This window comes from Urtica dioica, chromosome 8 (genome assembly GCF_054948205.1).
Source record: "Urtica dioica subsp. dioica isolate 48M chromosome 8, U.dioica_male_clone48M_v1_H2, whole genome shotgun sequence".
NCBI lineage: Eukaryota > Viridiplantae > Streptophyta > Magnoliopsida > Rosales > Urticaceae > Urtica > Urtica dioica.
In genome coordinates, this window is record NC_142763.1 from 7155218 (window position 1) to 7174813 (window position 19596).

Here is a 19596-nt window from a genome sequence, read left to right on the forward strand (position 1 = left end):
CGTATTTCTTTAAAAAAAACATATTAGACAAAATAATCGTTATAAATTGATTGCATATTTATATTTAAATTATTCATAAAAAATTTAATTTGTATCGACACTTTTGAATTTTTATTAAATTTATGTACCTAGAACCAAGTTTTTAAAAGCCGACGAATTTCCAAGAATTTCATCCGAAAATTCGTTTCCCGCGAGTCAACGGCCGTCGAAAGGGTAATATGTCGTTTCGTCATCATTTTTCGGTTTTTGTCGTTTTTCGCCGATTTTCGTCGTTTGTCGTTTTTACTGTCGTTTTTGCTGCTGTGGGTTTTTTTATTACATATTTTAGTCTTCAAATATTTTGTGAAGATTCTATTTCATTTGAAAATATTACATACAAAATATTATATAAAAAATATTACATACAAAATAGCTCAAATTTATAAAATATTATACATTAATAGCACAAATTTATAAAATATTATATATATATATATATACAATTTTCTATTTAAAAAGATTATATACATAATGTATTATTTATATATGTTTAAAAATTGAAAAATATATGTATGTGTTACATGTATATATTTTAAATATATTTTGCCACATTTTTTCCGTTCGGTTTTTCATCGGGTTGTCGTTTTTCCATGGAAAACGGAATTTGAAAACTGCAAATCGAATACCCTTTTCCACATTTTTTTCCGTTCGATTTTCCATCGACTTGTCGATTTTCCGTAAATCAGGAAGCTCGAAACGGTAACGAAAATGACATTTTTTTCCTTGCCTAGATCTACTAATTTTTCAATGAACTATTATTAATTTTAACAAAGGTCGGATCTCGCTATCTACAAATGTGATTTCTTGGGTCACTCAACCAACTTTTTATTTATTTATTTATTTATTTTTTTGTATTTTATGTCAGTGATTTAAAAAGTATTTTATGTTCAGTCTAGTCAAAACAACATAGGCGGAGTTAACAATGCACGAAACCGTTTATTTCAGGCTTCAGACCAACTCCACCCGAACGTCATTCCCACTGAATGGCATCAGGGTGGAGTCCAACCATACCCTATATCCCACGCCAAAATGGCGTGGGTGTTTAATTGATTTTAGTGTTGCGCCAAATATGACGCAACACTATTCACTACACTAAAAAAAAAATTAGCCCTTATAAAGTTTATAATTTATACATTTGCACTTATTTATAAAATTATATCATATTTATCCTTGAATTATTTATATTTTATATTTTAAATTTATTTTCAAATACAACATTGATATTTAGAGTTTGAGAAAAACTAAAATGACATTAATAAATATTAAGTTTAGTTTATGTTAATTTGTAATTTGAATTATTTTATGGAGTAATATTTTATTATTAAATAATGAATAAGTGGTATAATTGGAAGATATGAAATAAATATAAGAATATGGAAATAAAATGAGAAAGTTGAATATAAAATTAATATTTCAATTTGGTATAGATAAGTGTTGAAAATGGTGTAATCGGGTGGATGGAGTTGGTGTCAGACTTCGTACTCTCCTAACGAAACTCGCTCTGATCTTTCTTCTCTGCGTGTGTTTCCAAAGCTACGATCTCATCTCTATAGCCATGGAAATCTCGCTCGGATCTCGAACAGCCACAATTTCTTGCGTCTTGGGTTTTTCTTCCTCCGATACTCGGTCCTTCGAGCGCCGGAGATCTCTAAAATCGCCGCCGAAGGCTGTGGCTCCCCGCGCAAAGTGCTCTCTCCAGCCACGCCCGGAGGCGAAACGTTTCGCGGTGGACGTTGGCGAGAGGAAAAAAACGGCATCGACCGAGGAGCCGAAGGTGGCTACGAGGTCGATGAGTGGGATTTGCGATGAGATAGAGAAGCTTGTTTCGGGGAAGAGATACGAAGAAGCACTCGAGCTTTTCGGGGTTTTGAAGATCGCTGGCTGTAATGGAATCCGGACCAGTACTCTCGATTCACTGGTATATGCTTGCATCGGATTGAACTCCGTTACAGAAGTGAAAAATCTCTCTGAATTCGTTTCCAGGACTGGCCTTGAATTGGATTTGCACATGAGGAAGAGGTTTCTTTATATGCACGTGAGGTGCGGGATGATGATCGACGCACGCAAACTATTCGACGAATTGCCCGAGAGGGACTTGGTCTCATCCAACATGATGATCCTGGGCCTCGTGGATTCGAGGAACTTCGCCGAGGCGATCAGTCTGTTCGTCGAGATCCACGAGAAATTCTCCGAGATCGGAGCCCACACATTCACCCCCGTGATCCGAGCCTGCTCGGGCCTCGGAATCGTGACGATCGGACGGCAGATTCACTCCTGCGCGGTCAAGTCCAACGTGGTGGCCAACGACTTCGTGGCCAATGCTCTGATCAACATGTACAGCAAGTGCAACTCCATTAAAGAAGCTCGGCTCGTGTTCTCCAGGCTGGCGGAGAAGACCACGGTGGCTTGGACCTCGATCATCGCAGCGAACGCGCTCCACGAACACACCGAGGAAGCCCTGAGTTCGTACTACGAGATGAGAGACTCGGGCGTTAAAATCAACCAATTCACGTTCTCCATAGTCCTCAAGATCTGCTCGAGGCTCGCCTCGCTGGCGCACGCCAAGCAAGTCCACGCCGACCTCGTGAGCCACGGCTACGGATTCAACCTCGTCGCCAACACCGCGCTCATCGACTGCTACGGAAAGTGGGGCAGCACCGAGGACGCCCGCAACGTGTTCGACAAAATGCCGCTCAAGGACGTGATCACGTGGAACGCGATGATCGCCGCGTACGGCAACCACGGGCTCGGGAGCGAGGCCATCGAGCTCTTCGAGAGGATGACGAGGGAGAACAACCGGAAGATCATCCCCGACCACGTCACGTTTATCGCGGTCCTCTCGGCTTGTTCCTACTCGGGCCTCTCCAATCAAGGCTGGGCGATCTTCGAGTCGATGAGCAGAGACCACAATGTCAAGCCTCGGGCGATGCACTACGCGTGCATGATCGAGCTGCTCGGGAGAGAAGGCTTGTTGGCAGAAGCCCACGAGATGATACTGAAAGCCCCCTTCGAGCCCACGGTCAAGATGTGGGCCGCGCTTCTCACCGCTTGCCGGGTCCACGGGGATTTGGAGCTCGGGAGAATCGCCGCCGAGAAGATCTACGGAATGGAGCCGGAATTGCTCAACAGCTATCTAGTCCTCTTGAACATATACAAGGCCACAGGAATGGCAAAGGAAGCTTCTTCCGTGCTTCAGACCCTGAAAAGGAAGGGTCTGAGGATTTTCCCGGCGTGCACTTGGATAGAAGTGAAGAAACAGGCTCACGTGTTTCGGTCTGGAGACAAGACCCATGCGGAAACCGAAAAAATCTACCGGAAACTCGAGGAACTGACGGCCGAGATCACAGAACTCGGGTACGTCCCCGAGCGAGACTCTGTGCTCGACGAACGCGAAGAACGGTCGTCGCACCAGAGCGAGAAACTCGCGATCTCGTTCGGGATCATCAGTACATCCGACGGGACGCCGCTGCAGATCGTGCAGGGCCATCGGGTCAGCGGCGATTGCCACTCCGCGATCAAGTTGATCGCTTTGGTCGCCGGGAGAGAAATCGTTCTCAGGGGCGCTATTAGGTTTCACCATTTCAAAGATGGAGATTGTTCTTGTGGAGATTATTGGTAATTTCTTTCAACAATTATACTACACCTTGTTTCATTTTACTTCTATTCTTCAGTTAGTATCATAAAGATGGGAATTTCTCTTGTGGAGATTATTGGTGACTTTCTTGTCTTTCTTTTTCAAGTACACAACTTTAATGTTAAGATTGTCCATTTAATCATAGCTCAATAATAAATAAAAATTGGCCTACTCTTGCTATTCAGTTGTGAGTAATTTTTATTTATTCTTTTATTGAGAGGTGATTTAAGACTTACATGTAATCATCCTCATCGGCTTCAACGTTGTTTACATTGTCTTTGCTGAGCACATTTCCTATCTTTTCTTGCCTCGCTTTCCACTTCTCCACTCTGTCTTTCCATTCCTCATTGGACTCATTGCCATAACCTTCTCTCTCTCCCTCAAATTCCTTACCAGCATCTACACATTCCAATCACAGCAACGCAATTAATTGAATGTCTATATATATATTTCTGATATCGATTAGGAAATCCAATTACCACTTCCTCCAACAGAGAAAGCGTGAACATTGGGCTGCCATTGCTGATTACTGTTATTATTGTTATGGTTGTCTCCACCGTCCCGTAAAATAAATAATTAATTATAATTGCCCTGAAAATGTCTTCAAATAGATCTTCCGGGAAATAATATTTTTTTTACCGAGTCGTTGGCAAGAGGATTCTGATCTGAGTGATCAAGCTGAAGATGATTCTGAACTGGAAACTCGTCGTCAAAATCTTCTCCATCGAATTCGTCTTCATCATCCCCAGCGACCCTGAGACAACCTGAACAGGATAATAATAACTTAGGCCACAAGTTTTCACGAAACTTTCCGTCGCTGCGCTCGTAGTCGTAGCACGGCCGGCACACCGGAAACTTGCACACGTGGCACGCCGAGAACACCTCTCCGTTCTCGTTGCACCCGATCTCGTCCCCATAAATGTTTTCATAATTTATAAAAAAAAATGTATATTGCTGAGATTGTATTCGGGGCCTCGGCGGAGTTGTATTAATTAAAATTAGATAATTACATTGACATACCTAATTAGAATAAATGACATATTTGCCCCCTGAACTATGGCGTCTATAAGAGTGCACCCCCTATACTTTAAAAACTCGATATTTTCCCCTTCATCTTTGTATTAATTTCAATGTTGTCCTTCCGTCTAAAATTCTGTTAAATCATCCGTTAAATAAGCATGTGGATATCATGTGACACTCAAAATAAGGATATTATATGTAATTCTAATTTTTATCTTGATTAAGATTAATAAAATAATATTAAATAAATAAATTAAAATAATATTAATAAAGAAAGTCATTAATAAAGAAATTAAAATAAAGAATTAATACATTCTCTCTCTCTCTCTCTCTCTCTCTCTCTCTCATGTTGGGTTTATCTGCGTGCGAACCGGACCGACACCAAGTTCAGCGAGCCAAGTTCTCGCGGTGAATCTCAACCAAGATCGTACTTAGGATTCTCAACCGGACCGACACCAAAACTGAACAAACTAGCCTCCTGTTGAAGAGCCGAGACCTCTGGAGAAGAAGTAATTATTGTAAGAATGTCGGAAAGCTACTAAAGTCATAGTGGGTCATAAAATGAGAAACATTGAATTCATAGCAAACTTACAGATGACTGTGAAGGGCAGGGAAAGAGGCTATTTAGTATCTAGATAGCCTGAGAAAAAACTCCAAATAAATAGCTTTCAGAAATCTTCTATTCAACACTTCTGAGTTCTAACAAGCTTTTATATTCTAAAGCAAAATCGAAAAAAAAAATCCACAAACCTCTGAAGCGATGAAACGCTTGTAGTTCCTGATACTCCTCGCTGAATTCTCAACGAAACCAACATGACCAGTGGTCTGAAGCTAAGAAAATGACGAAAAGGCAAGAAGAAGAAACTGAACAAAAAAATGAGTCAAGTTTCAACAAGAGAAAAGCATAACCTATGAGATAACAACAATTTAACGATCGACGATTTAGACATGTAGATATATGTTGAATAATCGAATTGATTTAGAAATGGATAATCACATGAGCAGACGAAATCAATCCGAACAAACTCGTCCTGACAAAACCCGTGCTTTTGCCTGGAAGTACCAACCGAGCCATTAAAAGCTTAAATCCACGACTAATCAACGAGAAAGCTCCTTGGGGACGACTCCGTCGAAAGCGTTGTCAGAGAGATTGAGTCGACAATGAAGGAGATCTGTGCCGGAGAGCTTCATATGGGTCTCGCATCGCCTCCTTGATTTCTCAGAGGCACCAAATGTCGTCCGCCATGCCGGAGCACAATCGCGGTGAACATGGACAAGCGAGCAAGGAGCAAAATCGGATATTCGGAGGTTGAAGATGAAAGGCTCATAACTGTGTCGCTAAAGCGATTTGGAGAGTGGTGGTGGTTCACGTTGAAGTGATGGGCGAGCAGAGAAGCTTCGGGGAGATTCAGAGGAGAGAGAGAGAGAGAGAGAGAGAGAGAGAGAGAGGTTGTTATTGCGTATGATTTATTAATTTTATTTAATTTTATTTTTTTTAATAGATGTTAAGGGTATTTAGGAAAATTCCCTCACTTTACATATATAGTTACAAAAGTGTGTATATATAACTAACGGATCAAATCCAAAAATAAACGGAAGGACCACAAATGTTACAAGAACTGATATTAAGGGGTAAACTGATCGATTTTATAGTACAAGGAGTGTATTTTCGTCACCGCCATAGTTCATGGGGTAATTATGTCTTTTATCCTACCTAATTAATATCTTTGCCAATTAACATCTAAATTTATCACGTGCATAAGCATTTGCTAATTAAGAATCAGAGAAAAATCCAACTGAGGATTATCCAGTCAAAGATTAGGCTTGCCAATATTTGCTTCTTTTAAAAAAAAATTAATTTTTTCACGTGACAAAATATTTTTCCACGTGACAATATTTTTCCCATTGACAAATTACTTTGTAGGTTACGCATTCAGTTCATTTTGACGGATGGTTCAAAGAAGTTTGAAGCTGCGTGCCTTGGTTACACTGCTGAAAAGATCTTTTCATGCAAGACTTCACAAATATCCAACATTTCGAAGCAGGTAAAACAATATATAAAAATATGTTTTGCTTATCTAAACATTTTGTAATAATTTACAAAATTAATCATTATTCACATTTGCAACATCAGAGTTCACAAAAATCTTCTTTGAAAGGCCACTATTCAAGTCCAAGGAAGCTATCACAAAAGCATTCTATATTTAAGACACAAAAATTCTAAATTCAAGAGGAATGCAACACCAATTCAACCTTAGTCAAGTTTCCAAGCTCACTGAGCTTAATTTTATCGACCAAGAATTGAAAAACAAAGATGATGATCACTCCTCTGCAACATCCACCTCTAACAAAAAACTTAGGCTTTGATTATACTATTTTTTATTTTATTTTATTTAAAGAACATCATGTATTTTCTCTGCTATTTACTTTGTTTCATCCATACTTTATCGTAGTATTTTGTGATTGTGTGTGTTTATTGAAAAACTATGGGAAACATGTACTTTATTTGTTTATTTATGAATATGAGACTAAGTATTTAAAATATGTTAATTAAGTAACTTTGATTAATTTTAAATTATATTATTTAAGTAAATCCTTATTAACCACGTGCGTAGCACATGTTACTATATATATATATATATATATATATATATATATATATATATATATATATATATATATACAGACATTCAATTAATTGTGTTGCTGTGATTGGAATGTGTAGTTGCTGGTAAGGAATTTGAGGGAGAGAGAGAAGGTTATGGCAATGAGTCCAACTAGGAATGGAAAGGCAGAGTTGGAAAAATGGAAAACGAGGCAAGAAAAGAGAGGAAATGTGCTCAGCAAAGACGATGTAAACAACGTTGCAGCCGATGAGGATGATTACATGTAAGTCTCAAATCACCTCTCAATAAAAGAATAAATAAAAATTACTCACAACTGAATAACAAGAGTAGGCCAATTTTTATTTACTATTGAGCTATGATTAAATGGACAATCTTAACATTAAAGTTGTGTACTTGAAAAAGAAAGTCACCAATAATCTCCACAAGAGCAATTCCCATCTTTATGATACTAAGAAGAATAGAAGTAAAATGAAATTGTGCACACATTAGTCATGCTCCAGAACTAGTTAGATTTGCATCAATGCATTCTTATGTGTTTGTTTGCACGTCACATGTTATCACATGACATTAGTCGCTTTATTTTCTAAGTTAGACTCTCACTTACTGAGTCAATCGACTCATAGTTTTATGACCCTTGGTAATGTAGATAAGGGAAAAGCTGGTAAGCGGGGAACGAGATTGAAGACCGAGATCGAGCGCGTATTGCCTTGACCTATGGGCTATGGGGTTTCTTAATCGGGGGTTAGTATCTTCTGATAAAACGTTCCGGAACATATTTGTATAGGAGTCGCTATAAGACTCTAAGTTATAAAAGCGAAAAATTTCCCCGAATTTTCGCAAACTATTTTATTATATAATCTTACGAGATATTATGTTTAATTTATGTGTTTATACTATGAGTTATGTACAGATTTGAGTGGATTAGTCGCGGTTCATGGGCGAGCTGTCACCTGCGGGTCGTGACAGATATATATATATATATATATATATATATATATCTTCCCAGCTCTCTCAAGCTCAAAACACAAATGGCTTCCTCCACAATGCCGTCATGGACCGACAAGCAAAACAAGGCCTTCGAGCGTGCTCTTGCCTTGTTCGACATGGAAACCCCTGACCGTTGGGTCAAGGTTGCAAGAGCCGTTGGCGGGAAAACTGCCGATGAGGTTAAGGTGCACTGTGAGCTCCTCGTCCAAGATATTAAGTTTATCGAGTCCAACCAAATTCCGCTCCCGAAGTACAAGGCCACCGGTGGGTGGTAAAAAGAGGTATACCATGCATTGTTGTCAAATATAAGAGTTCTCTCTCTTTTTCTTTTTTTTTTTCCTAGTCAAACGATTTACAACTACTTTTTCCCATCTAAATAACAAGCCCATATTTTTGTCCCACGATAGTGCTTCCCAAATCCAAAGCTTACTAATGGCTTAGTCAGCACTAACTCCTATAGTTGGTTGATGCCATAACTTATTTATCATAATATGCCCATTCATTTAATGATATTTATTAACCGTTTGGATTTTCCGATGTTATTTAATTATGTTACAAGCATCGTATAGAATTTATCCAAAAATGCTCATCCTTTGAATATTCTATTTAAAAATAATAATTACCGATGCATTTATTTACTTGTTCAATTATTAAAGAAATTTCGCTTTTTAATCTTTATTTATATTTATTTTTATAGGAAATAGCTTCGTCAAAATTTGTGGTTCCTAATAAGGAGACAAATAACTAATAATAGCGGCAAAAATATTAAATGTTTAGACCAAACACTACTTATATACTAATTTTTTTTTTACAAAAATAACACATGTTACTATTTAGTGGCGCCGTAACTACTTGCACCGTTAAGTTTAAACATAAATTTTAATGGCAAAAGTATTTATACGTAACTAAATTTGTAACATCGGGTATTTTTGTCCAAGAAAAAAAATGATTATAAATATCGATTATAGCAAACTTTGAGCATTTTTGCCGTCATTTTTTTTTTCAAATGTCATAAAAATTTAACAAGGCACATCCGTGACAACTAGCCACATCCCAGCTAACCCCTCACTCTTTTCCCCTTATAAAAAGCAAGCCTTGCATTCTTTTATTTTTCATTCAAACCATCACTCACACTTAGACAAAGTTCTAATATCCTCTTTGAAACTCTTTTTTTCCTTTTCACTATTGCCGTTCTTATTATCTTCTTCCCATATCTCACAAGCTCAAAACACATATGGCTTCCTCCACAATGCCGTCATGGACCGACAAGCAAAACAAGGCCTTCGAGCGTGCTCTTGCCTTGTTCGACAAGGAAACCCCTGACCGTTGGGTCAAGGTTGCAAGAGCCGTTGGCGGAAAACTGCCGATGAGGTTAAGGTGCACTATGAGCTCGTCGTCGAAGATATTAAGCTTATCGAGTCCAACCAAATTCCGCTCCCAAAGTACAAGACCACCGGTGGGTGGTAAAAAAAGGTATACCAAGCATGGTAGTCAAATATAAGAGTTCTCTTTTTTTTCTTTTTTTTTTCTTTTTTTTTTCTAGTCAAACCATTTACAACTACTTTTTTTCCATCCACGTAACAAGCCCAGATTTTTGTCCCACGATAGTGCTTCCCAAATCTAAAGCTTACTAATGGCTCAATCAATACTGGCTTCTCACTTATATACCGATAAGAATCTATTAACAAAAAGAAAGAGCCTTCCTAAAAATAAATTTAAAAATCTATTAAAAAACACATTCGTGTTTACTCTTATTAGTTCCTGGAAAACACATCCTTATTTGATATATACAATAACTAACTGAAGCGAGCGTTTTTATTTTATTTTTTATATTTTTTTTATCGTTTCATGTATTTAATTAATTACTGGAATCTATTTGCAAACCACTAATTTCGTGGCTTCACGTACTTATTATTTTATTGTTTTCCATTGCAGGATTAGAAACCTCAAGGTCAACCACGTATCAGATTAAATATGATCGAAGAATAATCTAATTTTTCGTTTTATTTCGTAATTTCTAGCTCTGCATGTTTAGTTCGTTTCATAATTGTTGTTTCTATTTCTTTCTTGATTATCTCTGTCTCCCTAGCTTTTTGTTTTGCAATCTCGTATTTTCCAATGTAAGATTTCATTATGAGATCATTCTGTTACAATCAGTAGTCTCTCGCCTTCTCTCTCTCTCTCTCTCTCTCTCTCTCTCTCTCATATCAGCGTGTCACATTTCTGATCCAAATACTGAATCAGCAATGTAAAATCTTCGAAAAATATATCATACGAAACAACCAAACAGAAACCGCAGCTCAAAAAGCAGAAGAAGAAAAAAGATATATGAAGCGAAACCGAGAGATCTCTGACCTAACCGAAAGGATGTATTTGAGTTACTAAATAACTATTTTTAGGGAGACAAGTAATAAACAGTATGCTCAAAAGACACACAAATAGATGCACAACTTAGAGGATAAATAGGATTTTTTTTCCCCTAAACATAAAGTAATAGCCAATAAATATATCTTGTTCCTATTTTGCCATTTTGTAACTGATTAGAGAGTTGTTCTTCAATATTTTGTTCCTGTATCTTCATTTTTGCGATTTCAATTCTGATTTTCTCCGCTTCCCACTCCTTCGACGAGAACGGAGACGATTGTTTTGCCCGCCTCCATCGCCGCCCAAAGCTAACCCTAACCTTATCCCATTGAAGACCCAACGGAGAAGAGCGTCGAACGGAGCCAAATCCGAGGAACGATCGCGATGAGGAAGACACAATCAAAATGCGCTTAGTCGTGAATGAGCCACAAGAGGAGTGAAGCAATCATCGAAGCTTGAGAGAGGCGTTGAAGATAGAGACGAGGCACATGGCGGCTCCGATCTGCGAGTTCTATTCCTGCTTGAGGAACGACGCGAACGGAGGCTTCGTCACGTGGCAGAAGAGCGACTCGACGGAGGCGACGTAGGCAGATCTGACGGCGGAGTCGTTGTCCTAGAGCCGGCGATCTCGGAAATCGAGGCAGCGAGAGAGGAAACGAGAGGGGCGAGAGAGAGCGACGAGCAGAGACTCTTCGAGATCTTGAAGCTCGGTAAGGTGGCGGAGGGGGCGAGGAGGGAGCGCGATGAGGTGGCGAAGGGCGTCCAGGTAGCGGAGAAGGAGATCGGAGCTGGGGCGGATTATCTTGTTGTTCCATGAGCTGCTTCACGGCCCCGAGCGGATGATTGTTCCCAGGATTTACCTCTGTTACTCGATGAGCTTATTCTGCTGCCTAGAATCTCACTTACCTCCACCCCTGACTCCGCTACACTCAGACCCAGATCGTCAAAAGAATCGTCACACTTGTCTTCGTATTCGTATTGGGACGATAGAGCTGCGATTTTCACTTGATCCTTCGGGTTTCTGTCGTCGAGAGTGGTCGAATCTGGTCCATCACCTCTGGATTTTCTAACAAATCTCCCGACCAGAGGTGACGAGGATGAAACGGAAGGGCCTTCATTTTGTTTCGTGATCTGTCCAGCCATGCAGGACCCCATAGGTTCAGAGTCAACCAGTTTCCCTTTTCCTTTGTCGTTCTTCATGACAATTAATATGAAACGAATGATTTACTCATGGTAAATATAACAGTAAATACGATAAACTGTTATATTTACCATAGAAACGAATGATTTACTCAATGGTTAATACGATTTACTGTTAATATGAAATAATTAGTAAATCAGATTTACTGTTATATTTACCATAGAAACGAATGATTTACTGAATGGTTAATACGATTTACTGTTAATATGAAATAATTAGTAAATCGTATTTACTGTTAGATTAACTAGAAAATGTTACGGTAAATAAAAGGGAAAATAACACATTTATACCCTGTGTTTTAGTGAAATGTCGAGTTTAACCCTCGGTTTTCAAAAATGTCGAGTTCATACCCGCTGTTTAACTAAAATGACGAAATTATACCATCTGTTTAACTAAAATGACGAAATTATACCCTGAAATGAATAACAACGTCACAAATCTCCCTTTCATTGATATTAACTCTTATATAAGAAAAACCAAATCAAATCTAAATCAGTGCCTTAACTTCCAAATTCTCAATTTTGAAATAAAAATAGCCTTAAATTGAAATTAAATAATAAAACTCATACCTCCTAAGAAATGACTTAATTCCGTGTTCAAATTGTAACTCTAAATCCTGGATACTCTGTTCGAATATGCGATTTTGATGACTATCAACTATCGATGTTTACCCATTTGCCTCTTTCTGTGTTCTTCACGATTAAGAGACTGTTGTTTATTTTTTAGTTTTTAAATAAATTACATATATGGCGCGAATGAATAAAGATAATTGGTGTTTATATATAAATAATTATAGTCAACGTCAATGAGAAGTCAATAAAAAGAAAATTTGTGACACTGTTGTCTATTTTAGGGTATAATTTCGTCATTTTAGTTAAACAGAGGGTATAATTTCGTCATTTTAGTTAAACAGAGGGTATAAACTCGACATTTTTGAAAACTGAGGGTTAAACTCGACATTTCACTAAAACACAGGGTATAAATGTGTTATTTTCCCTAAATAAAATTTACTTTTGTTCTTGTTACGATAAATAAGATTTACTATTGTTCTTATTACGATAAATAAGATTTATTGTTTTTTTGTTACGGTAAATAAGATTTACTATTGTTCTTGTTACGATAAATAAGATTTACTGTTATTCTTGTTACGACAAATAAGATTACTGTAGTTTTTGTTATTGTTAATTAGATTTACTATGATAGTTAATAATATTAACCTAAGGGTATAATTGTAATATTCGAATGTTATCATGATAAATTGGCTATTCGAGAGATCGTGCAGCGCGGAGACGTGGAGGTGAAATAGATCTCTGGCAGATCCATTCACCAAGGCCCTAGTGAACAAGGTCTTCGACCAACATCGAGAGGGATTAGGCATGAAGGACTACACACATCTTCTTTGAGTCAAGTGGGAGTTTGTTGTCAATGGTGCCAACAACAAGAGTTGTAGTCTTTATTTTGTACATTTGATATAATAAAGTCTCACGAAGACTCTTGCTTGTAATTGCTTATTCATTAATAAAAAGTTGAAACATTAGTCTTTAGTCCATAAACAAACTTAACAACATACGAGGAGACAAATGTAGATTTGCATGAACAAACTCTTCGTAGTTTGCTTAAAACGATATATTCGCAATCTAAGGGTCAAAGGACTATTGACCTCAGTACGATTGTTAGGAGAATCTATGATGTCTGGTTATGGGGCATTGAGAGTTGGAGACTCTATAGTTCTTCTAGGTATCTTCCGAAGGTACTGAATTGACCAGTGCACTTCTAGAGACAAAATAAGAACAAACCATTTAACCTCTTATGTCTCGAAGTCACTACGTATGAATTGAATCGTGCTTACCTTAATCCTGAAATGAGACATACCATTTCACAACTTACGTATTCTCATTTGAGAAAGTCAGAGTTCGGACTCACTATGTGATTCTAAACAGGGCCTATTGGTGAAATACTAAGTTATGAGAATGACATGAGTAACTTTGTGAAGTTCTCATAGATATGGAATTCATGTACAAGATTTGATGTGAACCTCGCTGTCTTTGCGATGAACGAAGCTCAAATCGTTGCGGAATTACGTGGGTTGCCTCAATAAGTCTTTGCTTCAATTTGGATGAAGGTTTGCGGTTTTGTTGTTGTAGGGAATTTTTGGTGGTTTTTGGATAGGTTAAAAGGAAGGGTCGGTTTGGTGTTTTGGGTGGAGTGATAATCGCCACAATAGTTTGTAATTTGAACTATTGATAAGATTGAGGGGGGAATGAAAGACGCCACAATAGTCTATGGAATGAAACTATTGATAAGTCTAGAACTCGAAGAACGCCACAACGTTATTTGCCTTGATAAGTTCAACGATTTAGAACCTAAGAAATTAGAGAGTATTTTCTCACAAAACTGTTTTCAGAAATGTTGATTCATCATCTTCATTCAGATTGAGTTGCCTATAAATACAACTTCAAATGATGGTTACAAGTATACCAAAAGACAAGAAAACCAAAGGACAAACAAACCCAAAAGTCACACAATTAAATTGCTAAACATTAAATGGACCGAGATATTTCGAAGCAGAATAAACTGGGTCTGAGATTCGATTTTTAACAAACTGTACACGACATATTAAAGATCTCGTCTTTCTCTTCGATTTGATATGCTGTACGCGTAAATCAGATAACCGAGTCAAAAGATACGGCCCTTTAAAGTTGGACCGACAAATTTGGACGCAGAATTCGGCCCGCATCAAGATTGCTAAAATACAATGTATATCACCTCATGCTTTGTTCCTTGGAATGTGAATAAATGAACTGACCAGTGTCCGAATTGAGTTTTGACTCTTTTGGATGAAACAATGTGACTTGTTAGCTCCTCGTCAATACATTGTTTCTAACTTATTCACAAGCGACAAAGGAGTTGACGAAATAACAGCTAGAAAGGTAAAATGGTAATTTCGTAAATCCCGACTAGCTGATGATATTCATGAAGGGTAAACATAGATATGATTCAGTGGATCCGCTCATCATAATTTGGTTGAATTCTTGAGTAGAAAATAAATTCATTTGAACCGAGAGATTTTCAGTGTCAACTCTTTAGTGGAGTCAGTTGACATTAAGCTAAACTTGGAAATGGTTTGTGAACTTTTGAGTCCATGTATTTAGCTCAAGCTTTGTTCATTTGGATCCATGAGGTCACTGTCACAAATCACATCGAGTAGGAATAGTTAAACTAGAAGCTAAGTCAAAACAAGAACGAGACAAGTTTTACGAAAATTGTCAAAAGGATATTTTGGTCTTTTTGGACATAGGACGAAATGAATGTCAATAAATTATTTTTGACATTGTCATATGATGACAAATGAAATAAATATTACTCAGCCATATTAGTGTAATTGGGCCTTGAGGATTAATTTCATTTCATGGAATTTTACTTGAAAATTCTTAATATGGGCTTTTCTTATGTTGTCATGAACAAATGAAAAAACATCTAGAGGCTCCTTCTAGAAGCTCAAATTTCGTCCAACCCAAGGAAAATAAGGCTGAATTTCGTTCATGCCATAGTGGGAAAGAGAGTTTATTTTGTGCATTGATGTATGAAGATACTTGCCAAAAGAAAAAGAGGAAACAAATTTCCTTTAGAAGGAAAGTGCATTTTCGGCCAACTAAGAGAGAAAGCAAATGAGGAAACAAATCCAAAGGCTTCTAGAAGCTCATTTGGACGTGCAAGGGGTATAGAAAAGAGGAAACTACCTTTTGAAGGTAATCCTCCTCCTATAAATACCCCACATCATTCATCTCATTTGATTCATTCCACATAAGTTAGAGATTGAGAGACTCTCTCTCTAGACCTTGTAGCCGATTTCTCATCTCTTTCTCTCTAGTTATTTTTCGTTTTGTTTTGGCACCTAGGTCAACATTTGACCTAGTGTTTTAGCTCTTCGACTTTGAGACTTTTTCTCGAGTCGTCGTGTTTAAAAGTGCCCACTCACTAATTTCTTTTCTCTCGAGTGATTCTTGTGATAGAAACCATCGTGGTTGTTCGTGTTGCCGAGGAAAGAAGAGAGACGTGCTGCGAGGGAGACGAACGTTTTCAACCTTCCGAAGGCTCATCAACGTTCAAGCTTCTAAAAATGTTAGTAAATTGTTTATGCTCATAATAGTTTTTATTTACATGTGCTTACTCTTTGTCTAGGTTAGTAAAATCGTTTTACTTGTCAAAAGAAAATTTTTAAAATTCCGCCGCTTACCGAAGCGTTAAACTTTTTCTTAAACCCTAGATCAATTCCAACAAATAGATGCACAACTTAGAAGATAAATAGGATTTTTTTCTCCTTAACATAAAGTAATAATGTTTTTTTAATTGAAAGGTCCGATAAATTTTACATTCGATGTCCCTCAACCTCATATTTTGCAATCTGCATTCACCTTAGAAAAACAATTTACTATGTATAAGCCAATTTTAAAAAGTTATCCATATAAATATTACTCAAATTATTAGTATTCGTTCACCCTCAAAATTCCACCATTTATATAAATCTTCAATAAGTCAAAAATATTTATTACAGAATGTGTATTTTTATTTTATTTTTTATATATATCCAATTTTAGATCAGATTTTATACGCACTCCCCAAATATTGACATTAATATTAATTAGGTCACTCTTCAAATATCCAAAAAGAGGTGTACCATTAGTGATAATTTATTAGTTTTATTTTTTTGTTTTACATAGCACACTGTTTTTTTTATAAGGTCAATGATCAATCTATTTTGTGTAACATGGTCAAAAAGTTCTCATAAATAGCACAAAACGAAAAAAAAAAAAAAATTGAACTACCAACTTGTTCAAAGCATCTCTTGGTACAATGAAACGATACAAGGCATATCTGTAAATGCAATTCCCTTTTTTTGGGTTGTTACGAGAACTAAGTACTAATTCTTCAAGTCAATTAGTATTTGAGAAAAAAAATTATATTTTTCCGTTCATGCTAGTTGATAAATTTTGTGACATGTCAATATGGTAACTTTTATGCCGTCTTTTTCTTATGGTAAAAAAACGACACCCCAATCGCAAAAACGACGTTACAGCTTAAGTCAAACACGCACGACAAAGCCAAAAACGGAGCTTCAACCAAAGCCAAAAATCGAGCTTCAACCAAAGCCAAAAACCAAGCTTCAACCAAGCCAAAAACCAAGCTCCAACCAAGCAAAAACCAAAGCCAAAAACCGAGCTTCAACCAAAGCCAAAAACCAAGCTTCAACCAAGCCCAAAAACTAAGCTCCAACCAAGAAAAAATCAAGCGCAAACCAAGCTTCAACCAAGCAAAAACCAAGCTTCAAACCAAGCGAAAACCAAGCTTCAACCAAGCTTCAATCAAGCAAAAACCAAACGCCAACCAAGCTTCAATCAAGCACCGACCAAGCAAAAACCAAGCGCCAACCAAGCCTCAATCAAGCATCAACCAAGCATCAAGCACCGGTTTCTTTTCCTATAAATAATTCACTCATTCTCAACTCAAAAGGAGAGAAATAAAGGATTCCCCGAACTCAAAGAACTCTCTAAACCCCAAAGACTCTCAATCCCAGAATCCACTCAACCAAATACTCTCCCAACTCAAGAGGACTCCAAACTCAGGACTCACTCCGAACTCAGGACTCACTCCGAACTCAGAACTCACTCGGAACTAAAGGAGAAGAAGATCCAGGATTCATTCCGAACCCAAAATACGCTAAACCCCAAAAAATTCCATTCCCGACTCTGGAATAGAGCCTGAACCAAGAATCCCATGATCTAAGTCATGACCTGATCCCGCAAGACGGGTACGTAGGCAGCTCACGAGGAGCGCGGTCACGGCCCCCAGGCGAGCTCCCTCCAGGCAGGGCGACCTCCAGGCGAGCTCAACCTCCAGGCGGGGGCGATCACTAGGCGAGCATGACTCTCCAGGCGAGCTCGACCTACAGCCGAGCTCGACCCCCAGGCGAGCTCACCATCCAGGCAGGGGCGATCTCAAGGCGAGCTCAACCTTCCAGGCGAGCACCTCTAGGCGAGCTCGACCTCCAGCCGAGCTCGACCCCCGGACGAGCTCACCATCCAGGCAGGGGCGATCTCAAGGCGAGCTCAACCTTCAAGGCGAGCTCAACCTCCGGGCAGGGGCGACCTCCTAACAAGCTCGACCCCCCCAGGCGATCTCCCTCCAGGCAGGGCGACCTCCAGGCGAGCTCACCCTCCAGGCAGGGGCGATCTCAAGGCGAGCTCAACCTTCCAAGCGAGCTCGACCTCCAGCCGAGCTCGACTCCCCAGGCGAGCTCACCTTCCAGGCAGGGGGGATCTAAATTCGAGCTCAACCTTCCAGGCGAGCTCAACCTCTAGGCGAGCTCGATTCTCCAGGCGAGCTCGACCTCCAGCCGAGCTCGACCCCCAGGCGAGCTCACCCTCTAGGCAGGGGCGATCTCAAGGCGAGCTCAACCTTCCAAGCGAGCTCAACCTCCGGGCAGGGGCGACCTCCTGACAAGCTCGACCCCCCAGGCGAGCTCCCTCCAGGCGGGGAGATCTCCAGGCGAGCTCACCCTCCAGGCAGGGGCGATCTCAGGGCGAGCTCAACCTTCCAGGCGAGCTCGACCTCCAGCCGAGCTCGACCCCCGGGCGAGCTCACCCTCCAGACAGGGGCGACCTCCCGACAAGCTCGACCCCCCCAGGCGAGCTCCCTCCAGGCGGGGCGATCTCTAGGCGAGCTCACCCTCCAGGCAGGGGCGATCTCACGGCGAGCTCAACCTCTAGGCGAGCTCGACTCTCCAGGCGAGCTCGACCTCCAGCCGAGCTCGACCCCCAGGCGAGCTCACCCTCCAGACAGGGGCGATCTTAATTCGAGATCAACCTTCCAGGCGAGCTCAACCTCTAGGCGAGCTCGACTCCCCAGGCGAGCTCGACCTCCAGCCGAGCTCGACCCCCAGGCGAGCTCAACCTCCAGGCAGGGACGATCTCCAGGCGAGCTCGACCCCCCAGACGAGCTCACCCTCCAGGCAGGGGCGATCGCTAGGCGAGCTCGACTCTCCAGCCGAGCTCGACCCCCCAGGCGAGCTCAACCTCCAGGAAGGGCGATCTCCAGGCGAGCTCGACCTCCAGCCGAGCTCGACCCCCCAGGCGAGCTCACCCTCCAGGCAGGAGCGATCACTAGGCGAGCTCAAGCTCCAGGAAGGGCGATCTCCAGGCGCGCTCGACTCTCCAGCCGAGTTCGACCCCAAGGCGAGCTCAAGCTCCAGGAAGGGCGATCTCCAGCCGAGCTCGACCTCCGGCCAAGCTCGACCCCCCAGGCAGGAGCTCACCCTCCAAGCAGGGGCGATCTCCAGGTGAGCTCGACCTCCAGCCGAGCTCAACCTCCAGACAAGCTCGACCCCACAGGCGACCTCCAGCCAGGTTCGACCCCCCAGACGAGCTCGACCTCCAGGCGAGCTCGACCTCCAGGCCAGAAATCTAAGACGAAGAACGCGTTCTCGACGAAAAAGAAGGCAAAGCATCGTTTCCCTCTTTACGATTCTAAGATCCTCTGAAGCTCTTGGACGCTTTGGGCTTTGTCCCGAACTTCCTTGAGCCCATTGGACTCTCGAAAAGTAATTTGGGCCGACCCCATACTAGGCACGTGACTATTCCAGGCACGCCACGTGTTCTCGAATGTTCGAATGTTAAACCCAAAAAACGGCTTAACAGTAACGTAGTAGAATAATGCTTTATTAAACT

The 19596-nt window shown here is 40.1% G+C and overlaps 1 protein-coding gene and 3 pseudogenes across 1 annotated transcript in view; 3 read left to right on the top strand and 1 right to left on the bottom strand.

The window, feature by feature from the left end:
• The first annotated feature begins 1594 nt into the window (after window positions 1–1594).
• On the top strand, window positions 1595–3836 carry LOC149387721 (pentatricopeptide repeat-containing protein At5g50390, chloroplastic pseudogene; annotated as a pseudogene).
• Window positions 3837–4158: 322 nt separating this feature from the next.
• The window catches only part of LOC149387722 (cellulose synthase A catalytic subunit 9 [UDP-forming]-like), a 71797-nt gene continuing 56359 nt past the window's right edge, over window positions 4159–19596 (bottom strand). Inside the window, exon 4 of the mRNA XM_089622230.1 lies at window positions 4159–4437. Coding sequence (XP_089478356.1) covers window positions 4277–4437 — 161 coding nt within the window. The 3' untranslated portion in view covers window positions 4159–4276. The remainder of the gene's footprint in view (window positions 4438–19596) is intronic.
• LOC149387723 (transcription factor RADIALIS pseudogene) lies at window positions 8349–8582 on the top strand (annotated as a pseudogene).
• On the top strand, window positions 9542–9774 carry LOC149387724 (transcription factor RADIALIS pseudogene; annotated as a pseudogene).